At 41.1% G+C, this 17672-nt stretch overlaps 2 protein-coding genes across 2 annotated transcripts; one reads left to right on the top strand and one right to left on the bottom strand.

Annotated features, from left to right (window-relative positions):
- Window positions 1-3006: 3006 nt before the first annotated feature.
- RPS19BP1 (ribosomal protein S19 binding protein 1) lies at window positions 3007-6972 on the top strand. Its single transcript, XM_063309587.1, has 4 exons — window positions 3007-3129; window positions 3219-3356; window positions 5118-5215; window positions 5739-6972. The coding sequence occupies exons 1-4, from the start codon at window positions 3078-3080 to the stop codon at window positions 5880-5882; spliced, it is 432 nt and encodes a 143-aa protein (XP_063165657.1). The 5' UTR covers window positions 3007-3077; the 3' UTR covers window positions 5883-6972.
- A 4179-nt stretch (window positions 6973-11151) lies between these two features.
- ATF4 (activating transcription factor 4) lies at window positions 11152-13980 on the bottom strand. Its single transcript, XM_063309586.1, has 3 exons — window positions 13733-13980; window positions 12208-12522; window positions 11152-12026 (listed from the first exon to the last, which is right to left on the bottom strand). Exons 2-3 carry the CDS (start codon window positions 12422-12424, stop codon window positions 11194-11196), a joined length of 1050 nt encoding a protein of 349 aa, XP_063165656.1. The 5' UTR covers window positions 12425-12522; window positions 13733-13980; the 3' UTR covers window positions 11152-11193.
- Window positions 13981-17672: the final 3692 nt, after the last annotated feature.

Genomic DNA, 17672 nt, shown 5'->3' with positions numbered 1-17672 from the left:
ATAAAACAGCTGGCACAAATAAGCTGTCTGCCACTGGCAAGGCTGAGATAAATTTGATTCCTTGAAGAATAGAAAATGTAATGAGAAAATACCTTAATCATACCAGCATTCCCATTATAAGGACAAAGGTTACTAAAGTTATCAATTTAGTGCAAATGTCATGTCATGTGGGCCAAATGGGCTGAGAACAGAATACAGCCTGAAATAAGGAGGGTGGTAGTGGTTGGCTTTAACTGTCTATGAAAGCCACCTGGTTGTCACTTGTATCAATCTGTTTAAATTGCATTAGAATTTCACTATATCCATTATCTACACAAGCTTATGCAACGTGTAAAACCAGTCTTTGTGTTAGAAAGATTATGTGAGGTACCCCTATTCACTGGCAATAGTGATTCTCTCTGGCCCCACTACTGTTGTATGCAGCTGCTCCATTCTAGTTTCCACTGAGGCAATGAGGGGGGCAGGAGGGGGGTTGCCCTAACAAGGCAATAGAGATGGTGCAGATTCAAAGAAAAATAAGCACACCAGCAGGGAAATGGCGAAGTGATTTTATTAAATGAAACAATAACAACACAGTTCATCTTACATCCTGTCTGTCAGAAACTCCCAAGGTTAACAACAGACAGACCACTGAACCCACCATGTAGGGAATACATTCCTAGGATCCAGATCTACACTGAAGTTATATTTGGAGAGATGCTGTTAATTTATATGCTATTTAACTCTACATACTTGTTTGCACTTGTTATATTTGCATAGCAAGAGGCCAAGGACATTCCTGTCCCATACCATCTTATCCTCCTTTATTTCAAATGATGTTAACTAGCATCACATGATGCCAAGGACATTTCTGTACCTTTTCATCCATCCTCCATTTTTAAATAATCTTAGTTTTTTGTTGTTTATTCGTTTAGTGGCTTCCGACTCTTCGTGACTTCATGGACCAGCCCACGCCAGAGCTTCCTGTCGGTCGTCAACACCCCAGCTCCCCCAGGGACAAGTCCGTCACCTCTAGAATATCATCCATCCACCTTGCCCTTGGTCGGCCCCTCTTCCTTTTGCCTTCCACTCTCCCTAGCATCAGCATCTTCTCCAGGCTGTCCTGTCTTCTCATTATGTGGCCAAAGTATTTCAGTTTTGCCTTTAATATCATTCCCTCAAGTGAGCAGTCTGGCTTTATTTCCTGGAGTATGGACTGGTTTGATCTTAGTTTTTTACCAAGAAATATTTACATAAGCCAACACTGGAAAACAAGGATTTTACTATTTAACTAATGTAATCTGTAAGTAGGGTGGGAAAAGGATTAATTAATACAATCTATGGTGAGAGCCAGCTTGATGCAATGGTTAAGGTGTCTGGCTAGAAACTGGGAGACCCTGAGTTCTAGTCCCACCTAAGGCACAAACCCAGCTGGGTGACCTTGGGCCAGTCACTCTCTCAGCCCTAGGAAGGAGGCAATGGCAAACCACTTCTGAAAAACCTTGCCAAGAAAACTGCAGGGACTTGTCCAGGCAGTAGCTGAGAATCGGACACAATTGGATGGATGGATGGATAGATAGATAGATAATCTATAAGCATAAAGCAAAGGGATAAATACCACTAAATCTCATTGCCTTATCTTCCTCACTGCTGCTTAAAAGTCTGTTCACTATGCCATTGTATGACTTGCTTGAATTTTATTCAAATATCTAGATGTACAGTACAGTATTCAAATACCTAGATGTACAGCTACCTAGATGTACAGTACACAAATTTGTTAATTTATATGATACTTTTTTAGACAAGGAAGCATAAAGCTCAAATGATGAAGTTACTTTGCAACCATAGCCAAAAGAATACATAAATTTCCCAAAGGGCTCTATTTTAGAACTTTTGAGAAATGTCCTGGCTCCAGGAATAACTTCATATGGTAAGGGATAGTAGGCATTTCTCTGAAATATTTGCCCATTTGTTAAACCATTCAGTCATGGAATACATTTAATGAAAGGCAAAACTCATCTTTGACAGTCCTTCATGTGGTTACTTTAGTGTCCTAAAGGCAGAGCCTCTACATGTCATAGCCTGGGGGGTGGGGTGTATGTATGTGATGAGGATGAGGATATTTTTATCCTGCCCGTTTTTTATGATGTTTATGTACTCAGAATTAGAACCTGGTACTTAATGTTAAGTAAATACATATAGGCTTGCAACTAGGGATATACAAAACATTCCAGTCTGAAGTGTTTGTGCATCGAACAGCTGTGTTGTGATGGTCTGTGGCCAAGCTGAAACGTGTATGTTTTACATGTTTGGGTCCAGGCACAGAACAAAATAGTTCTATTACAGGCAGGAGTGGTTGAAGGGAACTGAAATGTTTTCAATTTCCCCTGAAAGTGTAACACATGCCTATTCAGAACCAAATCCTTTATGTTCAATAGAACTGAATTGCGAGTACCTGCCCTCAGTTGATTCCAGTAAATCCCATTTAATTCTATGGCATATATTTCTAACACTCTAAGATTATACTTAAGTCTTATACTTAAGTCCCACCTTTTGAGGGGAGATGGGCGGTGATAAAATTTGATAAATAAATACGGTCAGAGTAGGTCTTGATCTCCTAACATTTTTGCTTTCAGAGTGCATATGTTTAAAACGATACATTTTAATAGCTATTTTATACTTTATAGAAGTTATTATTATTAATTGCCTGTAATTGTCTTACGCAGAACCGAAGTGACTAGATAGCAATAAAAACTGTAGATAAGAATGGAAGATCAGAACACATTGCTTGCTTCCGGAATGAGACACAATTTCTCCTTTATTTCCTCCCTTCGTCCTCTTACGAATACGATACATCATTTTCTTCTTCCTTTTTCCAAACCGCTATTCCACTAACGGGACAAACCAGCCCCCTCACCTTCCTAAACAGGAACGGATGAAAGATACCGGAAGTGTGGTGACTTCCGGCGTTGTAAAGCAATGTAGGGCAAAGTCGGAAGGGTGGCAAAACTGAACTCGGAAGCCTAATCATGAAAAGACCATAGAGCTGAAACAGAAAGGAAGTGCGGTATAATGCACGTGGATGAAAAGTGAGGAAAATGTCCGCTTCCCTGCTAAGGAAGGGACTGGAACTACTGGAGACGGCGGGAGGTAAACGAGAGCTGTGGGGTGGCCAAAAAAAAAAAAAGCAGAATTCTTTAGGCTAAATAATTCCTCTTGTTTTTTTCTCTGGTGAATAGTGTCCGCCTCCTGCTCCCAAAGATCAGTGACAGCCGCCCTACCCAATCATCTTCTGTTGAAAAAGAAGAAAAAGAAGAGTTTAGGGTCCAAAAGAGACAAGGCCACAATCAAAGGAAGAAACACCAAATCTGCATTAGGTGAGTAGTGAGGAGATAGAGAATGATGAGCAGGTGGACGACCCTCATCGAATTTACTCTTTATCATACTTTGGTTGTGCTGGACTTGTGCAAATTTTTGAGCTATATCCATATTTTGCAGTTAAACAATAGATGTATTAAACTGCATGGAAATCTCAGATGTATCTTTCAGTAAAACAGAAACATCCTTTACTCAACTGATGTAATCTAAAATCTTTGTATATATCTTATGCACATAGGAAGCTATGAGTGACATGCATGAGAGTTCTGCAAGGTTATAACCTTTTTTTAAAAAAAAACAATTTAAGTGCAATCATATTATTTTACTTACTTTATGTACCTCCTTCCTTATCCCAAAGAACATTCAAGATACCTTATAATTTCAAACAATATACATGCTAAAAAATACACAGTACATCTCCACCACCAAGTGATTAAAAAATAGATAATAAGATTATTATCGTGTTGAAAAAAATGTGCCCTAAAGGCAGAGCCTCTACATGTCATAGCCTGGGGGGGGGGGGGGTGTATGTATGTGATGAGGATGAGGATGGTATTTTTATCCTGCCCTTTTTTATGATGTTTATGTACTCAGAATTAGAACCTGGTACTTACTATTAAGTAAATGCATATAGGCTTGCAACTAGGGATATACAAAACATTCCAGTCTGAAGTGTTTGTGCATCGAACAGCTGTGTTGTGATGGTCTGTGGCCAAGCTGAAACGTGTAGGTTTTACATGTTTTGGTCCAGGCACAGAACAAAATAGTTTTATTACAGGCAGGAGGCATGAGTGGTTGAAGGTGGCATGGAGGCAGGGGAGAGGAAAGGGGAAGAGGCAGGGGCACTGAAGGAGTTTCCCTCTCTTCTCCCTTCACTAGCTCCCACTGTGATATATTCTGCTCACCTGCCTGTCCCCAATCTTTCCTGTGCCTTTTCTTCCTTCTTCCCTTCAGCAGCTACCAGTGCCCAGGTGTGCATGTAACCCCAGGCTGCCTGCCCCCTGATCTTTCCAGCCCCTTCCCTTCCTTCTCTCCCCTCAGCTGCTACTGATGTTCTTGTGCTGCATATCCTACCTGCCCGTTAGCTGATTCCATTATTTCCAGCACTTTCCTTTCTCTCCCACAAACATGCATCACAGGGTTGGCCATGCTTCAAAATGCACTCTTCACGCAACCAGAAAACCCAACAACTTTGGCCCACATTCCACATAAGCTGAAAGCATATTTTGGAGTAGTCCCCCACAACTCAGAGCCTCTTATGTTTTTGATTACAGCTCTCATGTTCCTCAGCCTATACTTTGTGATTTGTATTTGAACTTACTTAGAGAGCATCAGGTTGGAGAATACTGCATACAAAAACTCCTCAAAATCTTATGCAATACACAGGAGTTCCCAGTAACTCAAGGCAATAATGGAAGATATTGCTGACCGCTAAAGTCAGTAAATCTTTTCCATTGTCTCAAAAAGGAGAAAAGAACTATGAAAGCTTCCACAGATTTTGGCATGTGAACAAAACTCTCATAGGAAGAAAAAGCTTTTTCTCTCCCTGATTGGTCTCATTTACTGCATGTGAAAATTCACACACACACACCAACACAACTGAGCCCTCCAAAATGGTGGCTGCAGAAACTAAAATTCAAATTCAAAACTGAGGCAGGCAGGATGAATCAGGCTTATGATTGTAGTATTATCCTCCAAAAGACAAATTTCCTCCCGAATTTTATGAACATGCTTTCTTACTATTACTGTTTTTTTTCCAGAGGAGTATCAGAAACATCAAGAAGCTGACCACTTTAAGAAGAACATGCGGTATATGATGGGTACTCATTTTGTGACTGACAGTACCATTACAGAAAAGGTCAGCTTGTTACTCATTCCTAGTTTATTTTGGGATAAGAGATGCTATTAAAAAGAAAACAGTTCTACTTGCACACAGTTGACTGACAGCTTGTTGAGAAGGGAGCTAGTTCCTCAGTATAAGCATGTTTCCCATGTCTCTTAATTCCTATTTCCAATTTTCTCTAATATCCTTACCAAATATTTCAGATCCTTAGTTTTCAAATTAAAGCATTTGAGATTAGGGCTGTACATTGACTTGGATTCAAAGCACAAATTGTGATTCACAGCATGTGTGGGCATGCATATAGCATTTGTTGGGAGTACTTCTGTTGGGAGTGTTGAAGTTCTCCCAGGATCATGGACCAGCTGTGGAGAGAAGCTGTGTGAGCCCAGATAAAGAGCTGGTTTCAAATGTTCCAACAAGTACAATCATTGACTGGTTTTTAGGACTGCATACAAGGGCCTGTATCTGTCATCAATATTCTATTGAGGTTTTATGATAATAAAAGTTGACATTGTTTCCCTTTGCATTATTTCTGAAGATTTTAGCCCAAAATAGAGGAAGGAAAGCTAAAGACCACCCTGTAGAAACAGTGAAGCAGCAGCCGCCAGAAGGAACTGTCTTCACTGAAGAAGACTTCCAGAGATTTGAGAGAGAATATTTTGGCAGAGCTGGAACAAACTGATGAAAGCAACTTGTCCATCATTGCCAAAAATCAAACATCAGTGAGTAAATGCTTGCCAGTCTTATTGTGGCTGGGAAGTACATCTATTATAAACGACTACAGTATTTCTACGTATGATCCGCTCAGTTTTTGCACTTCATATGGGATGATGGTCTGTTCCAAGTGGAGAATCCAGATCTTCAATGATGAGTTTGGACATATGACTCTCTCTCAATACTGTTGTACTAGAAAAAAAATCTAACTTGAACGAGACAAAACAGTCTTTTGCCAAAATCATTAGATGTAAGTTAACTTAAACAGGTAATTCCTATAAACATGGAAGAATTTGGATTTGATGTCACAGTATGAGAGGTGAAGGGGTGTGCTTTATGGCACAAGTGCAAAACTCTTCATTAGTTTTGCTGCAACAGACCAACAGTTACACTTCAGCAGTAATATGAAAACTTGCTTTAATTTATAGCCAAATATTTCTTTGGTTCAATGTTCCTCAAATATATATAGTAACATAACAATAATAAAGAATTATAGGCATTTGAAGTGCTACCTTCTACAAGGGTATCACAAAGTGACTTTTATTGTTTTATTTATTGTTTTATTTTTATTGTTATACTTAAGATGCAAGTATAACAACAAAAGTCACTTTGTTCGTGGTACCTTTGGGAAAAGGGTACCCTTGTGATACCCTTTTCTTCTCAAAATGTAGTAGTTTGTATAGTTTCCTACCATATCCTGTGTAGTTACTTTTCAAGTGTTTTCATGTTTCTTATTCAATGTATCCTTTGTCATTTCTTTAATAAATGAACAGGATCTTTACAGAAATAAAGCAGCTAATTACATCAGAAGTTCAGGCAAAAATTGTTTATTTGTGAAGTACCAGGAATGCTGAATAGCCTGAGAATATTGTATCATTTTTAGAAGCAAGCAGGTATAGTTGAGCAAAATTGGAGGAACTCCATACAGGAGCAAGAGTGGATCAAAGACATGTTGAAGAGTGCTTGGAAAATTCGTATTGATGCAATCTTCGTAGTAATAAAATTATGTAAAATTTCATTATAGCTCTGCAGAGTTGTACTTAAGAACAGTAATATGTGCATTTTGCTAAAAATAAACCATACACACAAACAAACATGGCTCCACTATCTTTTTTCGTCCCTTACCCATTGGTAGCATTAAGCTAATTAGGATATGTATCCCCCATCGTAGTTCTTTTGCTAGCAAAGTTATCCAAGTTAGAACTTTATAAAAGAATAAAGTCATATCTGAAAATACATCTGCCTGACAGCACACAATACTTCAGATTTAAATGGAATTGGCTAGACTGAGACTTGCAAGTTGTACAATTGGTTAATTTGTGGTTGTGTGCTGGATGAACCTAGGCAACTAGATAGGTTAGCCAGCCAACTGCAGTTAATAATTAGGTTACTGTTGACCACTTTAGCATGTACAAACACCCACTAATATATGAAGTTGCAGTGCTGAAAAAGTTGCAAGAATGGTGTCTCCTGTTTAATTTTCACAACAGTATTCTGGAATCTAGTAGCTAGTCCAATTTCCAGTTTTCAAATTGTGTAAAGCATGTCTTTAACCATACGAAACCATTATTTCCAATTTTGCGGGAAGGAGCGCATTTTCACATTTCATTGGCTGTGTTTGGCACATCATGCCTATTTAGTAAATTTGACTAACCCAGTTTTCTGGATTTCTTAACACGCTATCCTAAGCTATCCAGATGAGTAAGTTATTCTATCATGCTAGGCTACAGTGGTTAGTTTGTAGCTGAGCCTGTGCATGAATGGTGTTGATACGTTTTAACCATCAAAATCAGCCACAAGTGGTGACTCATAGGAAGTCTCTTATTCCCCCAGCCACTGCCCTTTTATTTTTCCCCATGACCACCCAAACCAGCTCTGCCAGAAACAGGTTTCAATCCATATTTAGAACAAAATAGCCCCAGCCCCAAACATCTGAAAAAAGGAGACCAGGAGGCACTGTTTCTCAGTTGCTGCTCCAGACTTGAGTACAGTAGCATTTCCTCAAAACAAAGACTCACACCATTCCTTTTAACATTCTGGAAGCTGCATAGGACAGAACTCTTCTGTGAAGCATTTGTCACCATTTTTGAATTTCAGTTTAACTTGTCCTATTTTCCTCTTGTATTTTGGTTATTTTTCCCTCTTGTAAATTTTATTCTAGATTATGATTATGATTTTGAGTTTATGCTGATTGTGAACATTTTAACTGGTTGCATGTTTTATTGGACTGCTGTAAGTCATTGTGATTCAGCAGCGTACAATAAAACAAATTACATCTCAGTTTGGGCACAAGCCACCAAAAACCAGTCTTTGCATTGTATGCATTGTCTCTAACCTGAAGGCTCATCTAAGGGGAACTTGTGATAATCTAACAGCCCAGCATGCAGTGTCTGCCTAATAGACTGTAAAGGAACAACCTCATCATTTGGATTTTTTAACATTTAACAAATTTTATCTACACTGCTCTTAACTGGCAACAATCAGCTTCAGCACTTTGTGAGCACAATGTGCTAAAGCTAATTGTTGCTAGTTACACCAAGACAGCTGTAGGGGGAACAACCCACGTTAAAGCAGTCTCAAAATTATTGGTACTTACATTAAATTTCTACAAATACAAAACAATTGCCTAAGTGGTATGCCTTCTTGTGTGTTGCTCGTTCTGTATAGTTTTTGTGTTTGGAAAGAATGGCATTCTACATGTTTGGGTAACATCAAATATTTTATTTTATTCCGAGCTCAGCTTGTACTTTAGAACAGGGGTCCCCAACCCCCAGGCCACAGACCAGTACCGGTCCGTGGCCTGTTAGGAACCGGGGCACACAGCAGGTGAGCGGGGGGGGGGGCACAAGTGAGCGAAGGAAGCTTCACCTGCATTGCTGCTGAAGCCTCCAATGGTTACCAGGCTGGAGCTCCTTGTCTGAACCTACTGGTTTCCATGCCAGTCCTAGTACCTGTGAATCCAAGGAAAACCATCCCCCCTCCCCCAGTCTGTGGAAAAATTGTCTTCCACAAAACCGGTCCCTGGTACCAGAAAGGTTGGGGACTGCTGTTTTATAAGTCAAACTGAATTTCTAACATTGATAATTCCACTGAATACTGGATAGGGTTGTGCAAATGTTCCAGGCATCCTATGCATATAAAGCTGGTCCTGTGTATTTCAAGTATTTTGATCCATTTACAGAAGAAAATGAGGCTGTTTTATTCCAGTTACAGATCAATAGTTACATGAAGTGGTTTGGGGGAAGTGCAGAAAAAAGCAAGGACAAAGGTGATTATGGTTGAGAAAAGGCAGAGAGGTGGGATATGACACACTGGGAGTCTGTTCCTTAGTGCTGAGACCACTAAAGGCTTACAAGCTTATACTTTAGCAGAAACCAAGGTGGAGTAAAGCACATTTTAAGGACAGAAGCTGGGTGGGAATGAAGTATCACACTGGGAACTTCTTCCATACTGCCAGGTCACCAAATGGGAGGGGCATCCGTGGGGACGGTAGACGTGCACCAGGAAGAGTTTGGCAAGTTGCTGTGCAGAGGGAATGGACACACAGGGAATAAAGTGGGCTTGCTTAGAGAAATAAACGGGACAGAAATAAACTTGGGCCAGTCTTTTCATAGTGGCAGCAGCAAAGGTGGGACAGGTGCTGAACAGGAGGAATGGGCCACTGTAGACTTCATGCTGGGGGCTGCTCTGGGGAAAAACAGTGCACACACTTGCCCTAATTTTCTGTGTATCATTCTGGGGTGCTGCCAGATTGTATTCTAGCCAAAACCCGAACTATGAAAACATTCTGGGTTTTCTCCCAGCATATTTTTGTGCACATTTCTAATATTAGACTAGGATCCAGTAACAAAATCTTTCATTAAATATATTTTGGCCTATCACTCTTTAGATGAGAAACTGGCAAGCGAAATACTTAAAATTTTTATCAAAATACTGTTGCCTTTTCTCAAGCTCATATTCCTAAAATATACCCCTGTACCAATCTGGGTCACATGTTGAGTCAAGTTCTTTAGAACTTGCTGGAAACCAAACAGTTCCAAACAGCACAAGGGGCAATCTCCCTCCTATGTGAGCTCATCAGACAACAGCTTAAGTTATGAGATCCTCGGCAAGCCTAAAAATGAGTTGTTAAAGTAACCAACTCCTTTTATAGGAAGTTTTTATCTGAAACGTTGGTTGCCTTAAACTAAAATTCAGCTTTTTGGTCTGATCCTTCCATAGGCAGTTTTCTTAAGGATAAGTTTACCAGGCAAGATACCTTCAAGAACGTTTTACAGTTCACTGCTTGAAGCTATCCAAATTAACAGACAACGGTATTGCTGGAAGCATTAAAGTGAACTTGTACTCATAATGCATTGTTTTCCCAATAAGGGTGATAGTTTGGTCACATTTGCTAGATCATGTAATGCTCACAAAGGAAATTCTGCTCCCACCACATAACTTGGATTTGCTCCTGTGCATATAAGGTAAAGGTTTCCCTTGACGTAAAGTCCAGTCGAATCCGACTCTAGGGGGCGGTGCTATTCTCCGTTTCTAAGCCTTGGAGCCGGCGTTGTCATAGACACTTCCGGGTCATGTGGCCAGCATGACGACTCGGAACGCCGTTACCTTCCCGCCGAAGCGGTACCTATTGATCTACTCACATTTGCATGTTTTCGAACTGCTAGGTGAGCAGGAGCTGGGATTAACAACGGGAGCTCACCCCGCCGCACGGTTTCGAACCGCCGACCTTCCGATCGACAGCTCAGCGGTTTAACCAGCTTATATAACGAGGTCCAAGCCTGACAAGATCAAAAAGCTCATTTCCATCCAAGAGCTACACACCTATTGCCCAGCAAAGTAACCATAGCCTCAATAAGCCACGTAGCATTAATACCCAATCTATTTTCAGATCTTGTACAGTTGCATTAGAGATCCCATCTACCCCAACATTCTAAGATACCACTTCGTTTTTAAAACACAAAATCCTAGCATGTATGAAGTCTTTAAGTTGACACCATTCAGATGCAATTGTCCAAGGTATGAACTGAGGATAAAATGCCAGGCTATACCCTCCTTTAAGATTCCCTTAGCCATGTCAGAATGTTTCTAAGACCAGCTGTTTTCTTTTTGCAGTTCATTTTTAATGTATAAATTGGATTTTTCAATTAAGCCAAATCTGTTTCAAACAAAATCTCTCTATACACACATACCCAAACTAGAAATAATTTATTAAGCATCAATACATAGCTACTTGCACTAAGCAATATACATGCATGCAACTCCTACTCTTCACTACTCTATTCTGGGGCTTTAGCCTTTTTACCCTTGGCTTTGCGAACTTCTTCAATCAGATCTTTCAAATACTGAATTTCTTTGCTCAGGGAATCAGCTTTCTCCTTTAGGGCTTCATTCTTCTGCTCTAGTCCTCTACATTCTCCTGATAAAGCTTCTTGCTCTGCCCTTTTCTTCTGCCTATATCTTGTAGCTGCTGTCTTATTCTGCTCCATCTTCTTCAGTTTCTTATCTATTCTCTTTTCTCCTTTCACCTTTAATGATAGTATGATTTCTGGAGGGCAATCATAAGGCTTGGGCCGCACAGGAACATCAAGTTGGGTTGTAACTGACTGGTTATCACTGAGGGAAGTGGCAGGACTTTGTTGAGGTGATCCCAGGTAAGACTCTGGGCTCATACATATTCCACTATCATTGTCAGAATGTGCTTCATCCTCTTTTTCACACTTGGGAAACACTAAGGTAGTGGAGGTTTCTGTTTTCCTGTCTCCTTCAAGAATGTCTACTTCACTACCTAACTCTAAACTGAATGAATGGTCAACAGTAGAAATCAGTGGCCCTTGGGGTGCTGGAAATGGCAACAATGTGGTCAATGGGGCAACCTGGTCTGCCTCAGGAGACCTGGGGGAATGCTTAATTGGTTCTGGTATTAATAAACTTTCTTTGCTGGGAATTTCTTCAATGGGCGGGTCAAGCAGATCACACGTGTCTTCCAACGTGGCCATGAGCTCATCTGGGGAGACGGTGGCTTCCAGATCAATACCTAACAGCGCATCAAAATCAAACTCCTTCAGATCCATCTTCTCCACCATCCAATCCATGCCAGAAAAAGCATCCTCTGTAAAATAAACAAAAAGCTATTCCTATAATCTCAATAAAAAAATACATACAACAAAAATATTTTTTTTCTCCCTCTTTGCTTCCTCAGATCAATGAAGCAAATGTATACATTTAAATGTATACATCAAAACCCTCAAAAGGTTACCCAATATTTGCAGAATAAATGTAATTTGTCTTACCCTGGTTGCTGTCTGTGGCATTGTTCAAACTGCCCACATCCAGCCAATTGGAGGAGCCCACTTTAGCCTTATTGCTGGAGAACCCATGCGAACTGAGGTTCTTGGCCACCTCCAGGTAGTCATCTAAGAGCCCCAGACCTTCCTCAGCCACCAAACACGGCTGGCTGAATGGGGACAGAAAGTCCCCCAACAACATCTCTGTGTTTGAGAAGCTCATTTTGGTCAAGTTTTAGTACTTTGTTGTCAAATTGTCTAGACAAATAGATGGTGTCTTTATCAATTACAGCAAAGCTGCTGTGTGATGATTTGAAAAACCTGGAAGAAACAGATAAAATAATTATTATAAAAATAACCACCAGAGTTGAATTTTAAGTTAAAATCAGGTAGGGCAAATTGTGCACGATAACGCTGCAGCAATGACTCCCACAATTCCACCTTTCCCACCCCTAGATTTTTTCTGGAGTGTGCCTTAGACACCAATTAAATCTACAGTACAACAGCGCCAACTAGAATTTGTTCAGCAAGGCAGTGCTCTCAGTTTCCTCATAACTACACTGCTTCAATTCCATCTCCACCCACCTTGGTCTGATTCATGAATTCATTAGTGACAACAGCTGCAGCCATTTTGTGATCTGCTTGCTGTGCATGTCTGTAACCTATAAATAGGCTGCCATTTTGTATCCTGCCACGTTTCCATTTAGGTCACTGCCTGTCTGGTATTTCTAACTGAGATATAACAGCCATATAATGAGACACCAAATATTTCAGTTTATATTCACTTATTTAAAAGGGTGATGCTTTCCACAGAAAAGCTTATTTTAAAGTTACAGGTAATAGCCCACGATCTCTTGCCTTAGACAATTCAACTTACATTCTAGCCAAGACCTTAAGTTATTTCAGCAAAAATAAAAAGGGACATTATCCTCAGCATTTCTATGGATAAAAATTTTATTCACTAGATTTCTGTGCTGTGAATAGCTGTTCAGACTGCAATATCTCTTCTATTAACAAAGCAACTCTTTTTAAATAAGAATTTTATTAGATTTAAGAGAAATCCAAAGCAGCACTTTTAATTGAACTGTCACTATTCTATCTGCATCCAGAAAGACCTTCTAGTATACCAATTGCTTAAATCTCGGGAGATTTTCCCAGACAGTAAAGGAAATCACTCTGCCTTCTAATTAGTCTGGGAAACTCAAAGGCTCATTAAACCACCACCCGCTTTCCATAAATAGCCTGATTCAGTAGTCTGGAATTCGCTGTGCTACCCATTTCTCGATATTGCGCCCCCCACACACACACACACACGTATCCTTCGGTCGTGAGCTATTCCTTGGCTGAGATTTCCAACTTTCTCGCACATTTCCCCCACCCCCAGTTGTCTTCTTAAGCGTATAGATAAATCGTCCTCACTCCCTAAAGACTGGATCCCTTGACCCGATCGTACTGTTCCTCTTCCCCCGTTTTCTGGTAAAGCCAATGTCTCAACCTTTGGTGAATTTCCACCCTTTCCCCAGATACTCACGCCATGGTTGCAGATGCCTGGAGGTGCCGAGGCCGCGGCCGCCGCTGCTGCGCCTCTGCAATGGCCGATGCCGCCACTTTCGCTGCCGCCCCTACCATGCCATGGCGGCGGCTGCGTACACTAAAATCCCTCCTGGTTTGCTCGATTGGTCAGTGCCACACCCCGAAAATCAGAAAGAACACGAGCTACCAATTTTCTTTTTTTCGAGAATGACAAAAAGACACACCAATCACTTTTTCGCAACCAGACAATAAGGGCGAGGACGCGGGAGCTTTCTTCTTATATAGTCAATGAGATCCGGTAGGAACACAACAAGCAACGACTTCAGCGAATCCTTCCGCCCACTGTCTTCGGGATTGAACCCGTGCTATTCAAGAAAGTAGATTTCCTCACAGAGCTCTCTCCAAGACGCCGGAGATTAAACAAACACTCCGAGCGGCTTCGTACCCGCGTTCGAGTAGTCCTACTCAAAAATCTGCGGAAGGATTACAGGAACTATACTACGTTGTTGAACGATGTCTGTTACCGCCACTTCAGACACGTGACACTGAAAAAAACGAATACTAGCTTGGTTTCCTATTGGCTGTCCAAGAGGGGGGGCCGGATTCTGCATTCCGGTAGTCGAGAAAGCACGTGAACTTGAAACATCTGATTGGTCGGCAGCGTTAGCTTCACGTGTCCTGTGAACTACTGTATTGTTGGCTGAGCGGAGAAACCGCATCAAGGATTGTGCTTAATTGCTGGGGATGGGGGAATGCTCTTGCAGGGTCGCCCATAATCACTGAAAATGGAGTCGCGGGGTGAGGGACTTCTGCTGCTTTCTCTTAAAATGCTGCTCTTCCTTCCTCCCTAAATTTCCTCTGGGCGTGAATGAGAGGTCAGCCCTCTCCGTCCTTTTTGCCAGATTTCCTTTTTAGTCCTTCCTCCGTGTTCTCTTCGCCATTTGGCGTTGCCGGCCATTGATGGTCCAATTAGCCCCAAGCCTAGAGGCAAGGCAGAGAAGCTGCGACCTTCGCTCCCCTCAACCGCCGCGCTCAATGGGTGGGAGCAAAATGGCGGCCGGAAGTTCTGCGTAGCCCGCGAAGGCCGGATGGCAGCAAGGCTTAAGCATCGGTTCTGGAGGTCGCCACCACTCGCCTGGCCTGGGTCGAACCACCATTTATGGAGGTGCCACGCTCGAAGCTGTGGGCCGTTTGTGACGCGCCACCCAAGTGGGCTGGTCGGGGAAAAAGTAGCCACCGCATCAGCCCCCTCGCTCTTTGGATGGTGTGAGCGGCACGGATCGGGCCCGGGAAGACCGTCCCACCCCTCCCCCCGGCCAATCTGGTGAAAAGAACGAGGCAGCTGGCTCATTGGAACAGCCACCGCCTTCTTTTACTCCTGGATGGCTCAGGTCTGCCCGAGGGCGGGTAGCATCAGCAGTTTCTCTGACCCTGGCTGTTGAGAAAAAGGTTAAGACACCGCGGAAGGAGCGGCTGTTCCGGGAAGAGGGAGCCGGGCGGGTCCTTTCGCTTCCTCCTGTCCCAGGTCCCCTCTTCGCGGAGCGGCACGGCCTACGAAGTGAACCTGTTGTCCTGGCATTTACGAGCCCGAGAAAGGATGAGGCGGATGCTTCCATGACCGCCCTGCCTCTGGGGGGTGGGGGGTAAAGCTGCTGTTTGCCCTCGGGCGGTATCGTGGCCCTAGGATTTCCCTCTTCCCTGCGTTGGTTTCAGTTGAGGTTACCAGATCTGAGCTGCAAAAAGCCGAAGTCGGTGCAACCTGTTCCCTGTGTATTGTACAGGACGGGGGAAAGGAAAGCGATTGGCTGTTTACCCCTAACCTTATGTTTATTAATTAAACATATGCTACCAACTACTGAGGTCTTTTTGAAGTTTCCTCTTCAAAGTTTTCCAGATAGTATCTGATCCAGATCATGCCAAATAAAATAAATCAGTTATTTTTAGAATCCTTATAATCACAAACCAGTTGTTCCTCTTAAAATAAGACTGCAATAGTTGTGAAAAAGCGGTATTTTTTTTCTCCCTGCTTACTCACGGGTACCTAAAACCAGTCATTTTTGCACCAAAACGAGAATATTAATCTCAAAATAATTCAAGAATAAATCCAAAGGCACCTCCACTTTGATTCCCGATTCTATCGCGATATTGCTTCAAAATAAACTTCCTGGTGATCTCTGGAGTAATTCTTCCATCATTTCCATAGATTTAATTCATAATAAAATGCACAGCTCTTTGAGAGGGTTAACATGGATGAGTGATTGGAGAACTGATGGCTGGAGAAGATGATAGTGAAATTCAAAAGCAGAGGAGAAGAATAGACAATGAAAAAATAAACATCAAAGGTAGGGAATTAGAAGGAAGATTAGGCAACATTGTGTTTTTGAGGCAGAACTAAAAACCGGAAGAGAGAAGTGGCTTTTCTTCTGAAATTTCTGGAGTTTCTTGTGGTGAATTAAGACTTCACCATGACTGTACCATCACCATTCCCACACTTGCTGCAACATACCTCTTGACTCATGTAGAGAAAGATACATTCAAGGCAGGCTATGAAGCCCATCTCCCTATATGCTACAACTGAAAATGTGGCCACACAAATGCATTCAGGATCTAACAGGGCACCTTGTCCAGATTTAGTATTTTAGAAGGGCTTGTGTTTTTATATTGTCTTCCCAGAAATTTGAATTACTTTTTGTTAAGCTTCCATCGGCAATAAAGCTTAGGGAAAAGCAGAAGTTCATTTGTTTATAAAAAAATAAGTTTACAAATCCTGTTTCTGTTACCAGAAATAAAATCCTAGGCTTAGCATATGCCCAAGGGAGAACTTGTTTCTCAGTTTTTGGTCTGCCTTCATGAGCTATAGTATTTTAAATCTAGGTTTAGTTAGTGGGGCCCAGAATATAAATGAAATAGAAAAATAGCTAAACTAAAGTTAAAGTTTGCTTGCTCATATAAGACGGATGTCTATATTGCTAGTCAAAAAAAATATTAAACCAATTTGTAAAATTTACAGTATTTCTCATCTCATAATTCTTTCTTTGTTCCCCTTAATACGATGACATTTTCCATAGGATATAGAAAGAGGAAATAAATTGCTCAAGGCCAGACAGGAAAATCATTCACTAGGTGGACACGTCAGTATGTTGTTTATTGACAAAGTAGCAATTCCCTGCTCTTTAAAAAGGTCAGACCAGATTGTATTTGTTGAGGTAGGACAACCTGTTACCTAAGTCACTTTGAAAGAAACTCAGAAACTCAATTGGTTATGTAACCAATATTTACCAGTTTATTCCATTGTGTATGTGTGCTGGACAGTTTAACTAAATTTCTATAGCTATTTCAATATATTTGGTTTGAGTACTTGAGACAGTATGTAAGTATTATTACCTAAGTTCAAAAGCTATTTTTTAAAAACCTGGCACCAACTATCAATATTTGTTCAACCACAAAACTTTCTTCAATTTTTAGGAGGAAAAAGAATGAACTAAAGACGTCACAGGTGTGCATTGTAAATACCCTGTTAATTTTACTAGGGCAGGTTTTGAAAAAGTGAATCCTAAAGCAAGTTATCTGCAGTGTTCAGATTTTAAAAAAAGACTTGTACAGTTAAGTGTACTAGATATTTTATATTAAAGAGTCTAAAAAATAAATTCTATTTTAGTTTTATCATTAGTTCTCCAAAAACAGAATCTTCAAAAGCACATCAGTAACGCAGAGGATATTTATTCCTCCTCCCCCACAAACACAAAAACATTTTTTTAAAATAAGAAAATGCAATAATGCAGCTGCATGTGTGGTTAGACAGGTGAGTGGGCATCATAATATGGTGAATGGCTGGCGTAGAAGATTCCTCAACATTCTCCCCCCCACTCATTGCCCTTTCTTTTAAATGAAAATAAAAAGATTACACAAATACATTTTTAACTCTTGTTCAAAAGATA

The sequence above is a fragment of the Candoia aspera genome, chromosome 7 (genome assembly GCF_035149785.1).
Source record: "Candoia aspera isolate rCanAsp1 chromosome 7, rCanAsp1.hap2, whole genome shotgun sequence".
NCBI lineage: Eukaryota > Metazoa > Chordata > Lepidosauria > Squamata > Boidae > Candoia > Candoia aspera.
The sequence above is the reverse complement of the archived record's forward strand: the minus strand, read 5'-3'. Positions and strand labels throughout refer to the sequence as shown.

What these genes read in the sequence shown, in the direction of transcription:
- RPS19BP1 (XM_063309587.1), top strand. Translation starts at nt 3,078, where the DNA reads ATGTCCGCTTCCCTGCTAAGGAAGGGACTGGAACTACTGGAGACGGCG. An exon ending in AAACACCAAATCTGCATTAG is followed by an intron (nt 3,357 to 5,117) that starts GTGAGTAGTGAG and finishes TTTTTTTTCCAG; the next exon opens with AGGAGTATCAGAAACATCAA. An exon ending in ACAGTACCATTACAGAAAAG is followed by an intron (nt 5,216 to 5,738) that starts GTCAGCTTGTTA and finishes TTATTTCTGAAG; the next exon opens with ATTTTAGCCCAAAATAGAGG.
- ATF4 (XM_063309586.1), bottom strand. Translation starts at nt 12,424, where the DNA reads ATGAGCTTCTCAAACACAGAGATGTTGTTGGGGGACTTTCTGTCCCCA. An exon ending in TGCCACAGACAGCAACCAGG is followed by an intron (nt 12,027 to 12,207) that starts GTAAGACAAATT and finishes TTTATTTTACAG; the next exon opens with AGGATGCTTTTTCTGGCATG.